This window comes from Mastomys coucha, unplaced genomic scaffold (assembly GCF_008632895.1).
Source record: "Mastomys coucha isolate ucsf_1 unplaced genomic scaffold, UCSF_Mcou_1 pScaffold18, whole genome shotgun sequence".
In the NCBI taxonomy this organism is placed as follows: Eukaryota; Metazoa; Chordata; class Mammalia; order Rodentia; family Muridae; genus Mastomys; species Mastomys coucha.
This window is the reverse complement of record NW_022196900.1, coordinates 66022052-66044289: the sequence shown is the minus strand read 5'-3', so window position 1 is coordinate 66044289 and position 22238 is coordinate 66022052. Positions and strand designations below refer to the sequence as shown.

Here is a 22238-nt window from a genome sequence, read left to right as displayed (position 1 = left end):
TTTTGGTTTTTCGAGACAGGGTTTCCCTATGTAGCCCTGGCTGTCCTGGAACTCACTCTGTAGACCAGGTTGGCCTCGAACTCAAAAATCTGCCTGCTTCTGCCTCCCAAGTGCCGGGATTAAAGGCATGCACCACCACCATCTGCAGCCTTTAGCTGCTGCTTAAATAGGCCTGGGGCTGGCCAGAAGGATTTTGTAGCTCATATAGCACTAACATCTTGTCCCTGTGACCGTTGACCATCCCAGGGTGGTCTTTTAATCCCTACCCCAAAGGAAACTTTTCCCAGTGTACTGGCTAGTTTTGTGTCAACTTGCCACAAGCTGGAGTTATCACAGAGAAAGGAGCCTCTTAGGAAGTGCCTCCATGAGATGCAGCTGTAAGGCATTTTCTCAATTAGTGATCAAGGGTGGGAGGGCCCATTGAGGGTGGTGCCATCCCTGGGATGGTAGTCCTGGGTTCTATAAGAAAGTAAGCTGAGAGGCGGAAGCAAGCCAGTAAGGAACATCCCTCCATGGCCTCTGCATCAGCTCCTGCTTCCTGACCTGTTTGAGTTCCAGTCCTGACTTCCTCTGGTGATGAACAGCAATGTGGGAAGTGTAAAGCTGAATAAACCCTTTCCTCCCCAACTTGCTCCCCTACCCACCCCCCCCAGGCAGGGTTTCTCTGTGTAGCCCTGCCTGTCCTGGAACTCACTCTGTAGACCAGGCTGACCTCGAACTCAGAAATCGCCTGCCTCTGCCTCCCAAGTGCTGGGATTAAAGGCGTGCGCCACCACCGCCCGGCCCAACTTGCTTCTTTGTTGTGATGTTTTTGTGCAGGAATGGAAACCCTGACTAAGTAAGACACAGAGCTAAGCAGTTTCCCACAAGCTAAACTTTGCAGGCTCCTAGTTTAGACAGTTTCATCTTTAGCCAACAGAATTTGTTGTCTATGCTCTTTTCCAGAGGAAAGAAGAAGGGGCTAGCTAGCAGGTGAAGAAACAGAAGTGGCAGCTCAGCGTTAGCACTGTTGTTTCAGATAGGAGACATTTCTCTTTCCGGTGTCACCCGGTGTCTCCTGGGTAAGCCTGAGCAGCATGGTTGATGTTAAAGCTTGCTATTTCCTTTGCTCCTTCACTCCTGACCAAGGCCCAGCTGTCTGAACACACAGCTGAAGTAGTGGTGGCCTGGGGGGTCTCCCAGCCTGGCCTGTCCTCTCCCCACTTGCCACTTAGGCCTTCACTCAACCAGTTCTTTCCAGGCCACATGTCAAGCCCGCTGTATGGTGACCTGCCAGAGCAAAATCCATAGTCTGAGTGCCGGGTCACCTCCACATCCGACCTATGTGTGACCCTGGATGATATTCTGGGGTACTCATCTGAAACCGGGAGATCTCCCTCCTTTCTCCCCCTCCCATTTCTTTCTGGCAAGGTCTCGATATGTCGCTCATGCCAGCCTGGAACTAGTCATTCTCCTGCCTCAGGTTCTTGAGGTCTTGGGTTATAGGTCAGTAAGAAAATTTTGTTTGAATGGCAGTTCTCACAAGGGGGTCCCATGACACCAGTGGCCCAGGAACTCTCAGGCCACACCCACAGTGCTGAATGGGGGACCTACACTTCCTGAAGCAAACTCAAGCCAGGGACCATTACCCCAGTCCTCCATGACTTCTCAACAGCCCTCAAATAGAATGTTTCCCCATGACCCAACCCAGACACTCAGATCACAGACTTTGGGGCTGTGGGGCTGACCTATGTGGGCCTCACCTCTCTGACAGCAGAACCTAATTTCTCTGAGCTTCAGTTTTTCTCCCATGAATGATTCCCACAAGCAGGTTGCATGGGCTCCAGGGGCCTCCATGCAGTATGTGAGGAGAGTGTATGTGCCTGTCACCCACAGGACCACCATGATTGTTTTGATGCAGATTCTAAGGAGCTGCTCAGGTGTCCTTCACAGCCCATTTCAGAAACACTGTCAGGTTCACATCTCTGGCTTCTCAGTCCTGGAAGTCAATGGCCTCCTTAGTGGGAACCATCAGTCCCTGACAGGCGGAAGGAGGGTTGTTGGAGTGAATACAGCATAGTGATGAGCCTGGAATTAGCACCTGGATCCAGGGCTTAGAGCTTACCTACTGTTCAACCTGAGTGAACTTAGCCCACAGCCCTGTCCCCTCAGGGAGACTGTGGCAGGCATATGAAGATAGCCACCAGAGAGTTACCATGAGCACAGTGTCAACTGTCCCCCTGACCCCAAGCAGGATGGCTAGACTTACTGTTCAGGGCGGCCTCCATCGCTTTCTTGCTGTTGGCTGCATGGTACCAGGTGACCAGCAAGCCATCCTGGTGGCTGATCTGGCCCATGCTCATCAGGTAGTCCAGCATGTCAGCATCAGGACGGCAAACCGCATCCTTCTCACAGCCTGGAATGCCACGGGGTTGTTACCATCATCTCTTGCTCAGCCAAAATCCTACCACGCTCAACCTAGCACTCAGTCTGGTAGACAGACAGCATGACCCACAGCCCCTGGTGCATGCAGTAAGGTACAGGGAGCCTGGCCTGGTGGTGCATGCCTCTGATCCCTGCAGTTGTGAGGCCAAGCAAGGCAGGAGGATTGGCAGTAGTCTGAGACCAGCCAGGAATATATACATAGGAAGCTTCAAGTCTTTCATATGCTTGTTGTGTCACATGTGTATCTGTCATCACTCGGGTGGGTGGGGCAGGGCAATCAGAAGTTCAAGGTTGTCGTTGGGTACAAGGGGGTATTGGGGACCAGCCTGCGACACATGAGTCCTTGCCTCAAAAATCAGACAAGCAAGGGCTGTGGAGATAGCTCAGCCGGTAAGGGCACTTGCCTCTAAGGCTGGTGGCCTGAGTTTAATCATGGAACCCCACATGGTGAGAGGAAATTGACTCCCATAAACTGTCCTCTCCACACAGACAGAGGAGGGAAGAGTGGGAGAGAGGAGGAGGAGGAGGAAGAGGAGGAGGAGGAGGAGGAGGAGGAGGAAGAGGAGGAGGAGGAAGAAGAAGAGAGAGAGAAGGAGGGAAGGGAGGGAAGGAGGGAGAGGGAGAGAGAGAGAGAGAGAGAGAGAGAGCCCAGAAGACAGGGAGCTGTGTGGCTTCCTGAGGCCACAGAAACCCTTGGACCATCAGGAAAGGGAGAGCTTAAAAGAGAAGGGGACACAAGGTACTTGGAGGGATCTATACACTTGACAGAAGTATATAGATGATTCTGGACTGAAAGAACAGTGAAGGCTTAGCCACGGAAAGAATGTTTGAACAAACGATGGCCCTTGCTGGTCCTCATGGAAAAGGAAAGCTACCTCCCATGGAGGAATTAGGTCTGCGAGGCATGCTACCAGAGGAGCTGCTTAGAAAAAGCTGTCTGAGCCGGGCGGTGGTAGCACACACCTTTAATCCCAGAAGCTGGGAGGCAGAGACAGGCAGATTTTTGAGTTCAAGGCCAGCCTGGTCTACAGAGTGAGTTCCAGGACACTCAGGACTACACAGAGAAACCCTATCTTGACCCCCCTCCCCCCCCCAAAAAAAAAACAAAATAAAATAGAAGCTATCTGGCTGCAAAGAGAAGTGGCTATTAAGAGCCCACTGGAGATAGAAGCCCTGCAAGGATCTAGGAGAGAGCCCTGGTGTTCTGAGGGCAGTGCTGGTGGGGGGCAGAGGGAAGGGTAGGGAGAGCCCTGGTGTTCTGAGGGCAGTGCTGGTGGGGGGCAGAGGGGAAGGGTAGGGAGCAAAGCCCCCAAATCAGGATAGACTCAGGATTGAGGCATAGGTTTGGAGGGAGGCTGTTCCTGGAGGGCTGGAAGGCCCTCTATCAAGAAGAGATTGCAGCTGGGCAGTGGTGGCACATGCCTTTAGTCCCAGCACTTGGGAGGCAGAGACAGGCAGGCGGATTTCTGAGTTCAAGGCCAGCCTGGTCTACAGAGTGAGTTCCAGGAAAGCCACGGCTATTCGGAGAAACCCTGTCTTGAAAAACCAAAAGGGAAAAAAAAGAGAGAGAGGAGAGATTGCAGAGACCAGCAGATGTGCAGGAAGAGTGTGAAGTCTGCTTAGAGTGCTCACAAAGACTCCAAGGATTGTCTCCAAAAGCACAGGAGGTCTCAGCTGAAGGCTAAGATCTAGGCTAAGAAGCAGTGAACAAGGGAACGTCAATGGCACCTTCTACTCTGGATGACTTGGTAGACCTGAAGTATCAAAGCAGAGTAGAGCTGGATACGTGGGCAGAGCTCGGCGAGGTAAGAGATGAGAAGTTAGGAGGATGTGCAGGGAGAGGGGAGGTCCTACCTGGTTGGGTGCGCTGATACAGGGTTAGGCCCAGGATCATCGAAATGGCCAACACCAGTGTCATACTGACACTGCCAGCAAGGATCCACTTGGCCTGGCTGCTGGAGCACCACTGCTTACAAGACATCGTGACCCTCACTCAGGAGAGCTCCCTTCAGGATCCCACAGCCACTGTCTCCCAGGCTCCCTGTAGCTGAGATCTGGTGGGAGGTGAGCCTGCAGCAGCATTTAACTCAGGTATGGCCACTCCCACTGGCTGGGTGGAGAGGGCTCAGAAACCCTGCCCTCCTCCTAGTCTCTTCTTCCCACCCAGGCCAGATCTTATCAAGCTAAGCAGAAAATCCTGCCACCTCCCAAATGAACTTGGAACACATCAGGAAGCAGTGGAGGATTGGAGACAGCCCCGACCCCTGGTGCAAGGGTAGGAGGCTAGAGATCTATTCCAGCTGGTCTGGGTTTCCTGGTGGCCTAGAGCAACCCAACGATGTCCTCCTAAGCCTTGTTTTACTCCTGCGTGAAAGGAAGCAACTGAACTTGGCCATCTCTTTACTCCTCGACCTAGACGTTTCTGCTGTGCTCCAGGGAATCCCTAGGTCCTGAAAGGGTTAGTGACAAGAGCAGATTAGATTTGCCCTGGGGACATGAATTTCCTTTTATCTGAGATGGTGGCTGATAGACAGGGCTGGGATGGCAGCTGATAGCCCTGGCATGTGAACCTACGGAAGTGCCGGCCATCTCTGAAGCATGGGCAGGGCTAAACCACCTGCTTAAGCAGAAAGGGTTCTAGAAGCAATGGAGGAAAGAAGTTAAGGACTATCTCTATTTCACAGGCCAGGGAATTTAGAGGAGTCAAAGAGCCAGCTACGAGAGTGTGCAGAGGAAGTTTGGCTTAGAGGTTAGGAGACAGCCGGGTACTGGGTGACAGGTGAGCAGCTCTCTTGGTATTACCAATGACAACAAATGAAATGTAGTTTTTGCTTTAACCTCCCCCATGCCCTCACCCCTGACCCTCTGCCAAGGTTTCACTGTGTAAGAGCCCTGGCTGTCCTGGATTTGCTTTTAGACCAGGCTGGCCTTGAATTCACAAAGATCCACCTCCCTTCTGCCTCTCAAGTGCTGAGATTAAAGGCATGTACCACCACCACCCAGCCGGATATACTTATGTTCATTGTATGAGATGTTTGACACTGGTGTGCCAGTCCCTGTGGAGTTCCTAAGGCATCAGATCCCTGGGAACTGGAATTATAAGTGACTATAAGCCACCATGTGGATGCTGGGAATTGAACCTGGGTCCTCTGCAAGAACAGCCAGTGCTCTTAACCACTGAGCTATTTCTTCAGCCCCCCTACTTTTATTTTTGGGACAGAGTTTTATTATATAACCCAGTCTGTTCTGGAACACACTGGCTTGAATTTACAGTAAGCCTCCAACTTCAGATTCTCAAGACTAACATTGGGCAGTGGTGGTGCACGCCTTTAATCCCAGCACTTGGGAGGCAGAGGCAGGCGGATTTCTGAGTTCCAGGCCAGCCTGGTCTACAGAGTGAGTTCCAGGACAGCCAGGGCTACACAGAGAAACCCTGTCTCAAAAAACAAAAACAAAAACAAAAAACAAAAAGGAAAAAGAGCTAGGATGACAGATGTGAGCCATCATGCCTGGCTTAAAACTTAATTCTTCAGGAGGGCCCTTTGTGTTCAGAAGTGTAGATTATGTGGTAGAGATCGGAGTTCAAGGCCATGCTCGGCTACATAGCAAGTTTGAGGCTATTCTGGGAACCTTGAGACTTCATCTCAAAAATTAAAACTAGAGCATTTGCTGTGTGTGTGTGTGTGTGTGTGTGTGTGTGTGTGTTCAATCTCTAGTACTGGGGAAACAAAAGACAACTGAACACAAGTAGGGCTCTCATAGCGTTCTGTTTTTTTCTTTTGCATGTATATGGCATGTGCATGTGGTGTGTATATGTATATGTATATGTATATGTATATGTATGTGGTCTATATATGTATATGTGGTGGCCAGAGGTTGACATTTGACATCTTCTTTGATGTCTCTCCATCTTGTATATTGAGGCAGGATCTCTCACTTGAAGCTATAGCTGTTGATTTGATGACTCTAGTTAGTCACCCTGTTCTGGGTCTCCCCTGTTTTTGCTTCCTCAGCGCTGGATTCCTTACGTGGGTCTTACGTGGGTGCTGAGGATTTGACCTCAGGTCTTCATGTCTGTACAGCAAGTGCTTTTTTCAGTGAGCCGTATCCTCAGCCCCATATGGTTGCTGGGATCTGAACTCAGGACCTTTGGAAGATCGGTCAATGCTCTTACCCGCTGAGCCATCTTACCCACAACCACTTACCCACAAAGTGATAAATCTACACCTGGGTGCTGGTCGTATGTGCCCTCATTAAGAATTCATCAGACACGTAAGACTTCTGCATGTATGAGAGGATGATGAGTTAGCCTGGGCTATGGGGAAGAAGATCCTGTCTCAAAGAACAAAACCAAACCAGGGCTGGTGGTAGATGCCTTGAATCTCTGCACTCGGGAGGCACAGGAAGGCTGATCTCTGTTAAGTTACATAGTAATTCCAGGCCCTTTGGGGCTATCTAGTGAGACTTTTTTTTTTTTTCAAAACAAAACCAAAAATAAATAAATAAAGAGAGCAGGGACTGGGCAGGTAAAGGCAGATGGTAAAGGGGCCCCAGCATCAGTGGGGAGAGATTGAGGCCTTTATTGTCAGATAAATTCCCTTAATCCAGTAGATAGGTGACTGGAAGAGGACCAACCGTGCCTGCCCTTTGAAACAGCAGCTGAAAACCTGGCCAAGGGCTGGGGCTCCCATGATCACAAAGACATGATTTACTATAAGGAAAAAAAAAAAAGGGGTTTTCTGGGGCTGTAGTTTAGTGGTAGATCTACTCTACCACTAAACTTCTCTGGCATGTAGTAAACTCTGGGATAAATTCCCAGGCTTGCAAACAAATTAAAAATGGAAGGCTTTAACAAGCTAAGCCTATAGTGTGAGCCTGTAACTGTAGCTACCAGGAAGGCTGAGATGCATGATCACAAGTTCATGGCCTGTGTGGCATACAGAGTGAGTTCAGGTCCAATCCAGGCAACTTAGACTTTGTTCCAAAATACAAAGTAAAAGGAGGGCGGAGGAGCAGCTCAGAGGTCACACACTTCTCTTGGCTTGCAAGCTCCCTCCTGTGACATCCCAAGAACTATGAAAAAAGAGGAAACCACTTACTTACTCTACAGCAAATATGAGTGAACACGACTGGGAACATGGGTTCAAGTTTCCCGAAATGAAAAAGGCAGTATGAATTTTTGGAAGTGGCAGAAAGGGAGTCACTTATAGGGCACAGTGAGGCTGGAGCAGGGTAGGGACCAGGGTAGATGCTCTCTGATGGTATTCTTTTTTTTTTGTTGTTGTTGTTTTCGAGACAGGGTTTCTCTGTATATCTCTGGCTCTCCTGGAACTCACTCTGTAGACCAGGCTGGCCTCCAACTCAGAAATCTGCCTGCCTCTGCCTCCCAAGTGCCGGGATTAAAGGGATTAAAGGAGTGTGCCACCACCGCCCGGCTCTGAAGGTATTTTTAGTGTTTGAGCTATTGGGGAGCTAGTTGTGTCAAAGTGATGCTTTCTAAGATTTTCTTGGAAAAGTCAAGAAGATGTTGAGTCACGTATGGGAGGTTAATAGTAAAAGAGCCAGGCATGGGGGCACACGCCCTTAATCCAGGACCCAGGAGGCAGAGCCAGAATAAGCCAGGCATGGGGGCACCCCCCTTTAATCTCAGCATCCAGGAGGCAGAGGCAAGAGCAAGGCCAAACCAGTGCTTCTCTCCTCTCCCATCTCCCTTGGTGTGTGTATTTGAGATGGTGTTCCGGAACTCACGAGACTTGCCTGGGTTTTCTCTCAAGTGCTAGGATTAAAAGCATGCTCCACCACACCCAGAAATAAGAGATTTTTTTTAAAAATATTTTTTAAAGATTTATTTTTATTTATTTTATGTGTATGAGTACACTGTAGCTGTACAGATGGCCATGAGCTATCATGTGTGTGGCTGCTGGGAATTGAACTGGCCCTGCTTGCTCCAGTGTAATTCACTGTATCTGTCTTCAGACGCCACCAGAAGAGGGCGTCAGATCTCATTACAGGTGATTGTAAGCCACCATGTGGTTTCTGGGATTTGAACTTAGGACCTTTGGAAGAGCAGTCAGTGCTCTTAACCACCGAGCCATCTCTTCAGTCCCCCCCCTTTTTTAATTAAATTTTTTTTTTATATAAGTACACTGTAGCTGTCTTCAGACACACCACAAGAGGGAACTGGATCCCTTTGTAAATGGTTGTGAGCCACCATGTGGTTGCTGGAAATTGAACTCAGGACCTCTGGAAGAGCAGTCATTGCTCTTAACTGCTGAGCCCTCTCTCCAGCTCAATAGATATTTTTTAGTGCAAAATAAAGGAAATGCCTTACTTTAATTGATTTAAAGGGGAGTAGTCTCTGAGTAGAGGGACAGCTTTCCCAGAATGTCTGTGAGGCTGCTCTGTGCTAGTTTATTGAAGGTATTAGATATGATATATAGCCGTAAATCAGGCTGCCTTAGGCCTAGTGGCAGGAAGCTGCTTCTCTTGTCTGGCTCCACCTGGGGTCTCCTGTGTTCAATAGTCACAGCAGAGAACCTGCCTGCTATGCTAGGGGTGGGAGAGAAGTCGAAGATGTGGCTGATCTCACAGTGACAGCATCTGAACCCGGACGGGAAGGACCTCTCTCTCTCTCTCTTTTTTTTTTTGTAGTTTTTAGGATTGGATCTAGAGCCTCACAAATGCTAGGTTAAGTTTCCTATTAGAGAACTTAACTCTGAGCTTCTTCTACCTTGTGACATAGTCTCACTAAGGTGCCAAAGTGACTTTAGTGAGACAGCATCTGGTGACCTTGACTTTTTTGAAGCCCATTCAACATTTGTCCTGTCTCAGTCTCCTGAGTAGCTGGGATTACAGGCCTTTGTGTCTAGGGACAAAAATACACTTTATAGGTCATACTGGCCTTGAACTCATAATCTTCCTAGCTCCTAGTGTTGGGGTTATAGGTGTGTGCTATGACTAAAGAAGGGCTTTATTATTGTATGTGTGAAGGTGTTTTGCCCACAGCTATGTCTATGCATTATGTGTGTGACTAGTGCCCAAGAATGCCAGTAATTCCAGTTCTTCTGGAATTAGATTTACAGATCATCATGAGCCACTGTATGGGTGCTGGGAATCAAACCCAGATCCTCTGGAAGAGCAGTCAGTGCAGTGAGCCACCTCTCCAGTTCTAGGAAGGACTTTTCTAGGCAAGAGAAAACCTGTGTTTCTAGGCTGTGGGAAAGGAGGAGAGAGAGGAGAAGTTCTGGCTCCTGAAGCAACAGAAGGGAACTGAGGAGCTGGGCCTGGGTGTGGGCAGGAGCGGGAAGGATGCAGGGCTGGAGTCAGGGCAGGAAGAGTGAGCCCAGGGCAGACAGGAGAGCATTCAAGAATGCCAATCAGGAGCCTGTGAGATGCTCAGCTGGTAAAAGCACCTGCTACAAGCCTGATGACGTGAGTTTGATCCCTGGGACCCATATGGTGGAAAAGAGAACAGGTTGCAGCAGGTCTGACCTCCATATGCTGGAGTCATGTATTATAAAGTAACCCCCCCCACACACACACGATAAATACATGTTAAAACCATGCTTATCATTCACTGGCGGGAGCTGAAGATGCTGGGGACATTGAGCCAGTCTAATGAGACCAGTCCTTGGACAGCCTGTCTCCAAACAAAGGATGTCTCACATCTAAGAATACCAAGATTTCTAAACTTGAGTCCAAACAAGAACATGACCTCATGCATGGTTTCACTCTCATTTTGGGACTGGTGCTTTCAAAGTGTTTCTGTCTTTTCCTAATCATTTACTTACTGATTGTCATTAAAACCTTGTTCTTGGAAGAGAGAGACATGGGCCTTACTCTCCTCACCACAGAATCCAAGTCACACATGGTGAGTCTCTCTGGGCCCAGTCCTCCACCCCACCCTACTCCACACATTATCAGTCTTTGGATGAAGCAAGGGGGGAGGCAAGAAAAAGATCAAGGACTTGGGTTCATTGGTGTCCTGGCTTTTGACATTTCTTGTCCCGGATTGCCTGGCTCCAAAGCACTTGTCACCCCTGAATACACAGAGATCTAAGGTCACAGATGTTCTGTGGTTCTTTGAAAGCCCTCTGAGAACCAGCCTTCGTTTGAAGAGGGTCCTGTCTTAGTGTAGTGGAAGTCTGAAGACGCATCTCTCTCTCACTGTAGCTGTCTTCAGATGCACCAGAAGAGGGCATCAGATCTCATTACAGGTGATTGTGAGCCACCATGTGGTTGCTGGGATTTGAACTCAGGACCTTCGGTAGAGCAGTCAGTGCTCTTACCCGCTGAGCCATCTCACCAGCTGCCCGCATCTCTCTTTTTAAGGATTCCTTTGCTCCCCTGCACTGTGTGGGCAGGAGCAGGAGTCTTATTGGCTGGGGGACTTCCGGATCATGGTGACCTCACAAAGACTATAAGCCCGGCCTGGGCTGCGGGGAGCCCAGGTAAGCTGAAGGGTGGCTTCGGGACAGTACCAATGGTAGGGTCAGCCTTTATAGCCTCCACAAGGCAGTTACTACCTAGACCCCACCCCCCACTAGGTAAAAGTCTCCCATCTGGCTCTAAGTCCACAGTTCTTACTTCATACCTTTGGATTAAAGTTGAATTTTCTGTTGCCATGTGGATGCCCCAGGTGGAGGTAACACACCAGCAGCTCAAGGCTCACAGGACGCTATTTGTCTTGAGAGTAGAGCATGGGAGAACAGGGAAGGTGAGGGGGAAGAGAGTAAGAAGAGCCAGAGGGGATGCCATGGACCAGTGGACGGGGTGCAGAGGACCTGGGGCCAGAGTTCTTCTTTTGCTTGCCCAGGGAAGGGTGGGGTGTGAATGGACATTTGTGGAAGGCAGGGTATGTCCCGAGTGGCAGAGGAAATGGGGTGAGAATCTGGAAGATACTTTTCCCAATAAGAGATTCCCTAGAGATCTCTGTGGTGCTACAGGGGCAGGGAGTGAGGGTTGAGAAGCCACTTGCTGGGGACTTTACACAAATCACCAGCTCCCTGAACAGTCTCCGTTAATGTGCTAGTAAATGAGGGCAGTGATATCTATTTTGAAGAACGGTCATTCATTCATTCATCCATTCTTTCATTCACTCATTATCTCCTGAATGCTTTCTGAATGCCTGCTCTGTGCCTGGCACCACGCTGTGTTATGGGAATTCAGGCATAACAAGGTAGACACCCAGTTCGTTTTCTAGGATGGAGACGAAGACAACAGAAAGACCCACTGACACAGAGGGGTTGATCACGGAAGAGGGCTCCTCAACAGCGGTTGGGATCTCAGGAGGATTTTTCTGGGGAGGGAGGCATCGAGCTGGTCTGAAATGTGACTGTTAGGCATGAGCAGATGAAGGGCTTGAAGGTAAAGGGGGGAGCTGAGGGATCTCATGGGGAAAAAGGCATTGAAAGGTCCCATAGCAAGAGAGAAGCCAAACACATTGAGACACCAGAGAAGTTGAGAATGGTTGAAAACTGGTTCAAGGCCTGGGCAGGGGAGGGAATTGTCTATGGCCTGAAGGCCTTGCTAAAAGAAACCCAGAGACCCATGGGCAGACTCCTCCCTGCGTCAAACTGCTGTTCATCCATAGGTAATACTGTCTGGTTGCTATCAAGATGTCTTCCTTTTTAATGGTGACTGGGCTTGGTGATGCATACTCTCAGCCCTCAGTCTTAGCCCTCAGTTGCTCAGGCAGGGCTTCACCAGTTTAAGGACTATTTAAGCTACTTAGCGGTGTTAAAGGCAGCCTGGACTGCACCGTGAAACCCTGTCTCAAAAAAAAAAAAAAAAAAAAAATCAAACCAACTAAACAAACATAAAAAGAAATAACAAAACAGTACCACTCTTTGGGTTGCTGTCTTTAGTGTTTTTGGCATGAACTTCTTTAGGCTTGCCCCAGGTTTGCTCCCTTTGTCTGAATCTAGATGCTTATATCTTCTATTTGGAATATTTTCAGCCATTATTACTTGGAAAGCTTTTCAGTGTCCTTTCTCCTCCCTAGACACTAAAGTGTAGAATGCTAGATACCTTGTAATTGAGATCAATAACAAAGTATCTGTTTTCCCCCCTGTTGCCTATATTAAGTGAATTTTTTATTTTATATTTATTATAGATTATTGTTTGTGGAGGTCTCACTATGCAGTCCTAGCTGGTCTGGAACTTTCCAGGTAGAGAAGGCTGGCCCCAAACTCACTGAGATCTGCCTGCCTCTGTCTCCTGAGGCTTGGGTGTGCACCACCATGACTGCTGTGTTTTTATTTTGTTTTTTGTTGTGGTGGTTGTTAAAGATTTATTTATTTATTATATTTATATAATATATAATACATTATATATTATATAAATATATAATATTATATATATTCATATATATATATATATATATATATATATATATTGTAACTGTCTTCAGACATTCCAGAAGAAGGTGTCATGTCTCCTTACAGATGGTTGTGGACCACCATGTAGTTGCTGGGATTTGAACTCAGGACCTTTGGAAGAGCAGTTGGTACTCTTAACTGCTGAGCCATCTCACCAGCCCTTTGTTTTTATTTTGTATGTGTGTATGTTGGACCTGCATGCATATATAGTTTACTGGTGCCCGTAGAGGCTGGATGAGGGAGTCGGAGCTCCTGGGTTAGAGTTACAGATGGTTGTGGGCTGTCTGTCATGTGGTGCTGGGAAGCAAATATGAGGCCTCTGAGGAGCAGCTGGTGCTCTTAATTGTTGAGCCATTGCTCCAGTTCTCAGCCTCTTTATTTATTTATTTATTTATTTATTATTTATTTATTTATTTATTTATTTGAGGTATGCTATCCAGGAGCTTGCTAAGTATCAGAGGATGACAATCTGGTATCTTCTTTCCCATTCTTCTGTACTGGAATACAGATATGCACAACCATGCCTGGATGGATTACACAGATCTTAGTGATTTGACCTTGAGTTCAGGATTCTGTCTTCTGTCTCTATACTGTACTACTGAGTTCATCAGATAAGCTTTTAAAAATTCGGTTATTGGGGAGGAAGAAGTGGGAGACAATGTAGAGGATGTGTTTCAGTGATGCTGGAAGAGCACAAGCTAAGGAGATGCACAGTGTATTTTATTTTATTTCTTTGTTTGAGATAGGGTCATACTGTCTATCATGGGCTAACCTGGAACACATTATGTAGCTCAGGCTGGACTCAAACTCACAGTACTTCTACTTTTGTCTCCCAGGTATAGGTGTGAGCTGCCATGCCTGACTTTGTTCTTGTTTGCAACAAGGTCTTAGTAGCCCAGGATGGCCTTGAACTTGTGACTTTCTGTTCTCATCCTTATGAGCACTGGAATCAAAATGCACTGGAATACACCAAGCTCTAAGAAGTTAGATCTTATATGAAGTTTTGTTCATTTTTAGACAAGGTCTGTCTATGTAGCCCAGCCTATCTTGGGACTTGTTGGGTATTACAGATTAGCTTTGAACTCATGATGATCTTCCTACCTAGGTTTACTAGTTCTGGGATTACAGGTGTGCCCTACCATGTCCAGCTATTAAATGTTCACACACACACACACACACACACAGTAGCACACTCAAATAGAGATCACTGAAACAGGAACAGGATATGTTTAGTACTTGGCTGTGGTGACAGTATTCCATACACGTGCATATGTCCAAACACATCAAAACATACACATTAAACAGACACCGTGGTGTTTATTTTTGTAAAGCAAAGCCTTGTCTAACCCATAATGGCTTTGAAGTCCGGACTTCCTGCTTCCACACCTCTTGAGGGCTGGGATTACAGATGTGTGATACTCTCTGCTCCTCTTTCTGTTAAAGATTAATTTTAAAAAAATATCTTATGAAAATGGATGTTTGGCCTTTTGCCTGAATTATGTTTGTACCATATATGCATGCAGTGCCTACAGAGACCAGAAGAGGGTGTCAGATCACTGGAACTGGAGTTAGAGATGGTTCTGAGCCATCATGTGGGCACTGAGAATCAACCCTGGGTTCTTTGGAAGACAGCCAGTGAGTCTCTTGACTGCTGAGCTGTGTCTCCAGCAACCCCCACCCCCTCCACCCTGCTCTTTTTTTTTGAGACTGGGTTTCTCTATGTCACTCATGACTGGCCTGGAACTTGCTATGTAAACCAGGCTGGCATGGAACTCACTGAGACCGCCTGCCTTTGCTTCCCATATGCCAGGATTAAAGGCATGTGCTGTCACATCCTACTTCCCTTCATTCCTCTCAGTGAGCAATTCCCACGTGGTGGAGGGCAAGCCATGAGTTCTCTTCCACTTTCTGGACTCTCTGAGGACTTGTTTGTCTTCCTGTGGCTGGATGGAAGAGGAGAGCTGAGAGAGGAGAAATGTGTCAGAGAGAGTTGGTCTGTCCTGTCAATCTGTCCTTTGGAAAAGAGGGGGAAAGCCAGGCTTGAGACTGTCTGCTAAGACCTAGGCCCTACTCACTGCCTTACAGGCCATAGTAGTCTGTATTACTCCAGGTCAAAAATGCCTCCCTTTGATAGCTATGGTGTATGTGTGTGTGTGAGAGAGAGAGAGTGTGTGTGTGTGCGCATGCGCGCTCACACATTCACACATATGTGCAAGTACCTGTATATATGAGAGAAAAAAGATGAAGAGCAAAATGTAGGTCTCTGAGCAAGTAAAAGGAAGAAAAATTATGAGTACAAAATTAAGACCAGGGCTTTGGCAAGGGACTCAACATCAAGGAGCCCAAACGTTTTCAACTCCCTGGTTACAGGTGAAATAGATTTTGGAGGCAATGCTAAGGCCTCCTTCCTGCTTTGTAAGCATCAGGTATTAGGAGTGCATATGGCCCCCCTGGCACCAAGGTCTGGACTTTGGTCATAGCCTTTAGCAGAAAGGAATAGAAATATTTCTTTTAATAAAGGAAAGCCACTGTAAGGGCAAGGTCTCTATAAGACAGGGAGCTATTGAAGGGTGTAGGGCCACTGGGGAAAAGTCTCTGGTCCAGATTCATTCACATACACTAGTAAGATGAGCATGACACAAGTTCACTAGTGTCCATGAACTTGGGACTTCATGACATCAAGTGTATGACCCTTCCAAAGCCGAGCCATATAGATACAGGTTGGTGGAACAAACAAATGATCCAGGGAACCAGTATGTGAGTTAATGGGAAAGAAAGTGAGCTAGTGAGGGAACGGATGAGCACAGCAATGTTGAAGAAAGCAAACCAAGAACTCAAGCGGTACCAAGCGCTTTCTGTGCGCAGGTGCTATGCCAGACCTCACAGAAACAGTTCCTGTGGGCATCAAGTTTTTTGCTTAGTAGGGAAGCCAGATGTGTGTGCTAGGAAAGGAGAAGCCAGTGGGATACTCTGAGAGCTTCTTACAGGTGGCCTTCACCTGTTTAGGGAATCTACAAGGGTGAAGATTTAAGTGGTAGCCAGGATAGAAAATGGAAGAGAGGAGCCCAGCCTGTGGAAGGCCCAGATCTGAAATGATGGAGTGGGAGGAGAGGAGAGGGCTTTAAGGAGGGCCGTGCAGGGTGATATAGAAGACCCATTTAGGTTCTGCTAACAACTGGGAACTCTGCTCTAAGGACAACAAGAAGCCATAGTTTAGCCCGTGGGTGGCATAGAAATGGTCTTGGTCTCTCTTGTCTTGACATGATTTCTTTTTCATGTCTTTCTAGGGGCCCACTCCTGCTTAAGAACACCATGCTGTCAGGTGAGCTGCTCTTACAGATCCTATGGGGGAGGTGGGATCAGGTGCCAGAGGATTGGGGAATTTACCCACAGTTACATTGTTGGGCAAGTAGGTTCTGTTTTCATCACTGTCGTATGTACTCTTGCCAGGCTGTAGAATGGAAGCTCCTGCCTTTGAGACTCTAGGCTGTGACTACATGTAGAGTAGCTCTAATGACTTGGTTTGTCCCAAGACTCAAGGATCTATGTTGGTGAATTGAGGTCACATGGGGTTGGGTGAGAATTGGATAATCCATAGCAAAATATCTTCTTATTGTTCAACCTGTAGGTGGGGAGATTGCTCATTGGCCTGTTTATGATGACTGGCTTGTGTACTTGGCAGTGTCTGGGAGTTGGTGATGCTGCAGGATCCAGGACACCCCAGTTCCCTCCTCCTCCTCCTCTCATCTCCTCTTTCTTTCTCTTCCCATTCTCCCATTTCCTTCTCTCTTTCCCTTGCTTCTATTCCATTCTTTCTTACTTACATTTTTGGAGGCAGGATCTTACTAATAACCCAGGCTGACTTTGGACTGTCTTCCTGCCTCAGCCTCCCAAATGCTGGGGATACAGGTGGGAACCACCATGTCTGGCTAGAATCACTGCAGCTCTCTAACAGAGCTTGTCTCTAACGGGGGCTCAGTCAGTCATTAGCATGAAGGGGGATCAGGACAATAGTAGGAGAGCTGAGCTCCCCAAGGGATGGCGGGAGGTACCTATCTTCCCGTGCACGTGCTCAGGACTTGAGGTAGTGAGGAGCAGGGTATGGTCAGGAAGTCAGGAGTTCAGTGTCCATGCCATGGAGTGGAGAGAGTAAAGGGGACTGGTGTGTGCCGGATTTACAAAGGGGGGCTGGTAGGAAGAGGCCCTCATCTATGCCGGGCATAGGACGGGTGCTAGCAGGCTGTGTTCATCTTCTCTCTCAGGAGTGCTGCAGGGATCCCCACAGTCAGCAACTGGAGAAAAGGGACAGTGGCCTTGAGAGACCTCCAGACTGGACATGGCCCTGAGTCGGGGTGCTAGTCTCATTCTCCATGAAGACCCTGAGAAGACACCAAGTCCTAACTCCTGTGAGGTTCCAGGAATGTTGTCCAGCACCATACCTAAGCCCACCCCAGACCTTGTTCCTCCCCAAGCACATGGTTTGACTGTCACTCCGGCCCTTCATCCACCTCTGAGTCCTGACCCAGAGGGTGGCTCTGGCCCAGTATCTAATGACATCCCCAGCCCCAATGCCAGTGGGGCCACGACTCCACCCTCCATCCAGATCAACACTGTGGACGCTGCTGACCAGAGTTTGAACCACACCTCTGGGCCCGACTCCGCAGGGACTCTCTGCCCAGACTCGAAACCAGTTCAAAGCCCCAGCTCTACCCAGGCCACTGTTTTGAGTCCAGAGAATTCTTCTAGGCCATGCTCTGAGGATGCCTCCAAGTGCCTCTCAAGCAAGGTTTTTGGTTTGGGTCAGAGTAACTCTAATCCTTCCAGGCCTGAGCCAAACCTATATATAAGGGCTCTTTCCAGAGAAGCCTTGGTCCGGAGTCATAACATGTCCAGGCATGGCTCACAGGTGCCTCTTCTTCTCCCCTCCAACACTTCTTTGGACCGTCTGCACCCTGGGAATATCTCCAAGATGAACCTGGGCAGAGCTCCGAACTCAGACGAGGCCATCAAGTTGACTTCACACACTATTTTTGCATCCGTTTCTAAAGAAGCCTTGAGCGCATCCTGGAACACAGGCTCCAAGGGGTCCATCAATGTGACTTCCAACAGCCAACCCAAGTCTGGTTTAAATGTGACAGTCACTCACGCTTCACGTGTCAGCCTAATTCACGGTTCCAGCGAAGGTCTCAGCCTGCACTCCAGCGCCCAAGTACCCAACTCCACTTTCTCTCCGTCTTCCTGCATGACACTGATCATGGGCTCCGAGTCCCTGAGCATGGACTCCAGCTTCATGGTGACCGACACCTCCACCCTGACCCTGAGCAGCCATCGAGATTATTCTGAAGACAACAGCATCCGCACCATGCCCCTGGAGGAGAATCTGGGGAAGTGGGACAGCCTGCAGGGCGTCACAGCTTTCCGAAGTCCCCCCGAGGGTGAGTAAGGATGAGGAGATAGCCTGGAAGGACTGTATATTCAGAACCATACATACGGCTGGGAAGGCAGTGGAGAGGAAGAGGGGAGCAGGTGGCAGTTATAGCACAGTGGTCATCACCATGCTCCCTCATCAGCCTCTTGGCCAACTGTATGACTTGGGAACTACTCAGCCTTCTCGGGTATCAATTTCTTTAACTGTAGTATGATAACCCGTTTCTTTTTTGGGGGGGAAAGTCTCAGTATGTAGCTCTGACAGGCCTAGAACTCATTATGTAGACCAGGCTGACCTTGAACTCACAGAGATGCCCTGCTTCTGTATCTTCAGTGCTGGAATCAAATATGTGTGCTACTGGGCAACGATCTTTCCATTCTATCCAAATCTTGAGCACACCCACTAGTCACATGCCCCCATTTAAAATATAGTTTATTTTCTGTATAGGCTGAAGTTTGACCAGAGGGGCAGGGAAACTCTGAGCTCAGCTCTATTGCCTCTGTAGAGATTTTGAGGAGTCCACTCAGGCCCTGACCTCGGAGCCTACACCTCCCTACCGATATGCAGGAGGTCTGTGCTATATAACTTCTCAGTTGGTATTTCTCTCATATCCGGGTCTCATGTAGCCCATGCTGGTCTTAAACTTGCTACATACTGGAAGATAAACCTGAGCTCCAGGATTCTCCCATCTCCACATTTCAAGCGGAGAGATTACAGGTGTGTGCCACCACATCTGGATCAATCAATATTTCTTTTTTGTTTCTGTACCATATTGTGGTGTGTGTGTGTGTGTGTGTGTACAGAGATCAACCTCAAGTGTCATTCCTTATGAGTCATTCACCTCATGTTTTGAGACCACCATGTTTGGAGCTCACTGAGTAGGCTAGAGGCTGGCTAGAAACCTGTCTACTAAGATTATTATTTTTTTTAAAGATTTATTTATTTATTTTATGTATATGAGTACACTGTAGCTATACAGATGGTTGTGGGCCTTCATGTGGTTGTTGGGAGTTGATTTTAGGACCTCTGCTTGTTCCAATCAAACCCGCTTGCTCCATCCCTGCTCGCTGTCTTCAGACACACCAGAAGAGGGCATCAGATCTTATTATGGGTGATTGTGAGCCACCATGTGGTTGCTGGGATCTGAACTCTGGACCTTCGGGAGAGCAGTCAGTGCTCTTACCCACTGAGCCATCTCGCCAGCCCCACAGCACTGAGATTATAAATACAGACTTCCATACCAACTTTTTACATGGTCCTGCGGTTGGAACCAAGTCCTCATGGTTGTAAAACAAGCACTTTACTGAGTAAGCTATCTCCCCAAACCCCATATTGTGATTTGAAAAAATTATGACTTCTAGGCATGGTGGTACAAGGCTGTGATCCTGGCACTTAAGAGATGAAGGCAGAAAGAGCAGGAGTATGTGGCCTGCCTGGGTTATACAGAAAGTTCAGGACCAGCCTGTATTATGAGACTGTCTCAGCAGAGTAAAAAGCAAGCAAGCAAACAAATCAACTCATGGCTTTGTAACTATACATGCATACCTACTAGGGTGAGAAACCCATCTTAAAACCCCACTCAGATTCACTAGCCATCACTCTTCCAAACACTTTCATTATTACTATTGTTACTTTGAGACAAGGTCTTGCTGTGTAGTTCATGCTGGCCTCAGACTTGCAAGCCTTCCATATGTGGGATCATAGGAGCTTGCAAACTACCCCTGGGCCTTGAAGACTTTATTTTAAACTAACTAATACATTTTTGATACTAAGGATTGAACCCAGGGCCTTCGGCATGTTGAACTAGTATCCTGCCACTGAGCTCACATCCCCAGTCTGCATGCTTTAGACAAGTGGAGTTATAGCCGGGCAGTGGTGGCGCACACCTTTAATCCCAGCACTTCGGGAGGCAGAGGCAGGTGGATTTCTGAGTTCAAGGCCAGCCTGGGCTACAGAGTGAGTTCCAGGACAGCCTGAGCTATACAGAGAAACCCTGTCTCAAAAACAAACAAACAAAAAAAACAAACCAAACAGACAAGTGGAGTTATATAACTTGTGGCCTTTTGTGATTGGTTCATTTCATACAGCAAAGCATTTTCACATTGTGTTTACACTGCAGCATGGATCGGTGCTTCATTCTTGTATCTGGAAAGTATTCTCTTGTATGATACCTACATTCTGTTAATATTATCTATTTGTTACTAGTTATGACGACGACGATGATGATGATGATGATGTTTACCTCATATTGGGTCATTTTTACTCTTTGGAATCACAGAACCAATGAAACTGATCTTTTTTTAAAAAATTTATTTATTTATTTTATCTGTATGAGTACACTGTAGCTGTACAGATGGCCGTGAGCCATCATGTGGATGCTGGGAATTGAACTCAGGACTTCTGCTCAGTCTAGCCCCGCTCGCTCCGTCATAATACACTGTCCTGTCCGCTATCTTCAGACAGCACCATAAGAGGGCGTCAGATCTCCTTACAGGTGGTTGTGAGCTACCATGTGGTTCCTGGGATTTGAACTCAGGACCTTCGGAAGAGCAGTCAGTGCTCTTACCTGCTGAGCCATCTCGCCAGCCTGAAACTGATCCTTGATTGACCAGTAAAAGTAAGGTTTAACCTTGCTATGTAGCTCAGACTAGACTCAATTCTCGGTCTTCCTGCCTCGGTTTCCTTACTGCCACTACGCCCATCTGAAGATTTGTTCTTGGCTGAATATAGGAGGAGCATGGAGGGAGGCTTACATACCAGCTTCTTCACTTGGTGACAGTGAAGTCATAGATACAGAGTCAGAGAGATGAGAGGAGAGATGGGCTGAAGAAGGGATCAATGTTCACATCTTTTCTGAGAATCAGTGAAGAATGGCTGGGAATTTCTTTTCCTCCTTTGTATTGTTTTTCTGGATGCTCTCACGGCAGTTGTAAACTGCCATGGTGATGATGGGTGTGTGTGTGTGCTCATGACATCAAGATTTAGTGTGAAGATGGGATTGTTATAGAGTTAGGGGTTATATGGAAGTTGTATTTCAACTCGTTTTGGCTGGTCCAGCTGGAGAGACTTCTGGCCCACAGACACCAACCAAAGATAAGCAAGTTCAGGGCAAGATGGAAGTGAGCTGAGTCACCTGAGTCACTTAGGAAAGGTGACATCCTGACAGCCATTTGAATTTTCTATATATTTGGTCTCTCTTTCTCCTCCTTTCTCTTTCTCTTTCCCTCCCCTCCCTTCCCCTCCCCTCCCCTTCTCTTCTCTTTCTCCATCTCTCTTTTTCTTTACAGACAGGGCGTTTGCACCCCAGACTAGCTCTGAGCGTCCTTGAACTTCTGACCATTCTGCCCCGACTCTGGAATTTGGGGATCACCTACATGGACCAGTATGTCTGGTTTTATATGATGAGGATCATACTCAGGGCTTTGCGCATGTGAGGGAAGCAGTGTTCCAGCAGAGACATACCCTCATGCCTCTGTTGGCTATTTTATTTTTTAAAGTTACATTGATTGATTGATTGATTTATGTGTATGTGTGTGTGTGTGTGTGTGTGTGTGTGTGTGTGCCCCATAGTGTGTGGAGGTCAGAGGTAACTGGTAGGAGTCAGTTCTCTTATGTGGGTCCCTGGATCTAACTGAGACCATCAGGTTTGGAGGCAAGTAACTTTGCCAGAAGACCCTCTTCTGGTTGTTTTAAATAATGCTGCCATTGCCAGAGTTAGGTAGGGCAAAAGTCTGCCTCCAGGAAGTCCTGATGCAGTGTCATGACACGTTCCCTAAAGTCCAAGGCGAGCAGTGATGTAGGCAAAAGAGAGCTTTTTCTCCAAGGAGTCCTATGGAGGATCCTGGAGGACTCACTTCCTGCTACTTGTCTCACGGCCACTCTCAGTGGTCTCTGTTACACAGGGATGGGAAACAAAGCTTAGGGTTAAGAGATCTGGGGATTCCCATGGCAGTGATAGAGGGCTGCTTGCTATGGCCACCACTTCTTACTTCAGTGGCCATGCCGAG

General features: G+C 47.8%; 2 protein-coding genes across 7 annotated transcripts in view; one reads left to right on the top strand and one right to left on the bottom strand.

Moving 5' to 3' along the window:
- Fam151a (family with sequence similarity 151 member A) overlaps nucleotides 1–4458 on the bottom strand; it is a 14381-nt gene extending 9923 nt beyond the window's left edge. Inside the window, exons 1-2 of the mRNA XM_031378051.1 lie at nucleotides 4279–4458; nucleotides 2249–2395 (exon numbers count right to left, since the gene is read on the bottom strand). Of these exons, the coding sequence (XP_031233911.1) occupies nucleotides 2249–2395; nucleotides 4279–4405 (274 nt within the window). The 5' untranslated portion in view covers nucleotides 4406–4458. The remainder of the gene's footprint in view (nucleotides 1–2248; nucleotides 2396–4278) is intronic.
- A 6326-nt stretch (nucleotides 4459–10784) lies between these two features.
- Nucleotides 10785–22238, top strand: part of Mroh7 (maestro heat like repeat family member 7) — a 46110-nt gene continuing 34656 nt past the window's right edge. For 3 of the 6 annotated variants that reach the window (XM_031378049.1, XM_031378050.1, XM_031378045.1), the window contains exons 1-3: nucleotides 10860–10909; nucleotides 16091–16125; nucleotides 17066–18238. In XM_031378049.1, the coding sequence (XP_031233909.1) occupies nucleotides 17140–18238 (1099 nt within the window). In that variant the 5' untranslated portion in view covers nucleotides 10860–10909; nucleotides 16091–16125; nucleotides 17066–17139. The other 3 variants (XM_031378046.1, XM_031378047.1, XM_031378048.1) reach the window with 3 other exon arrangements.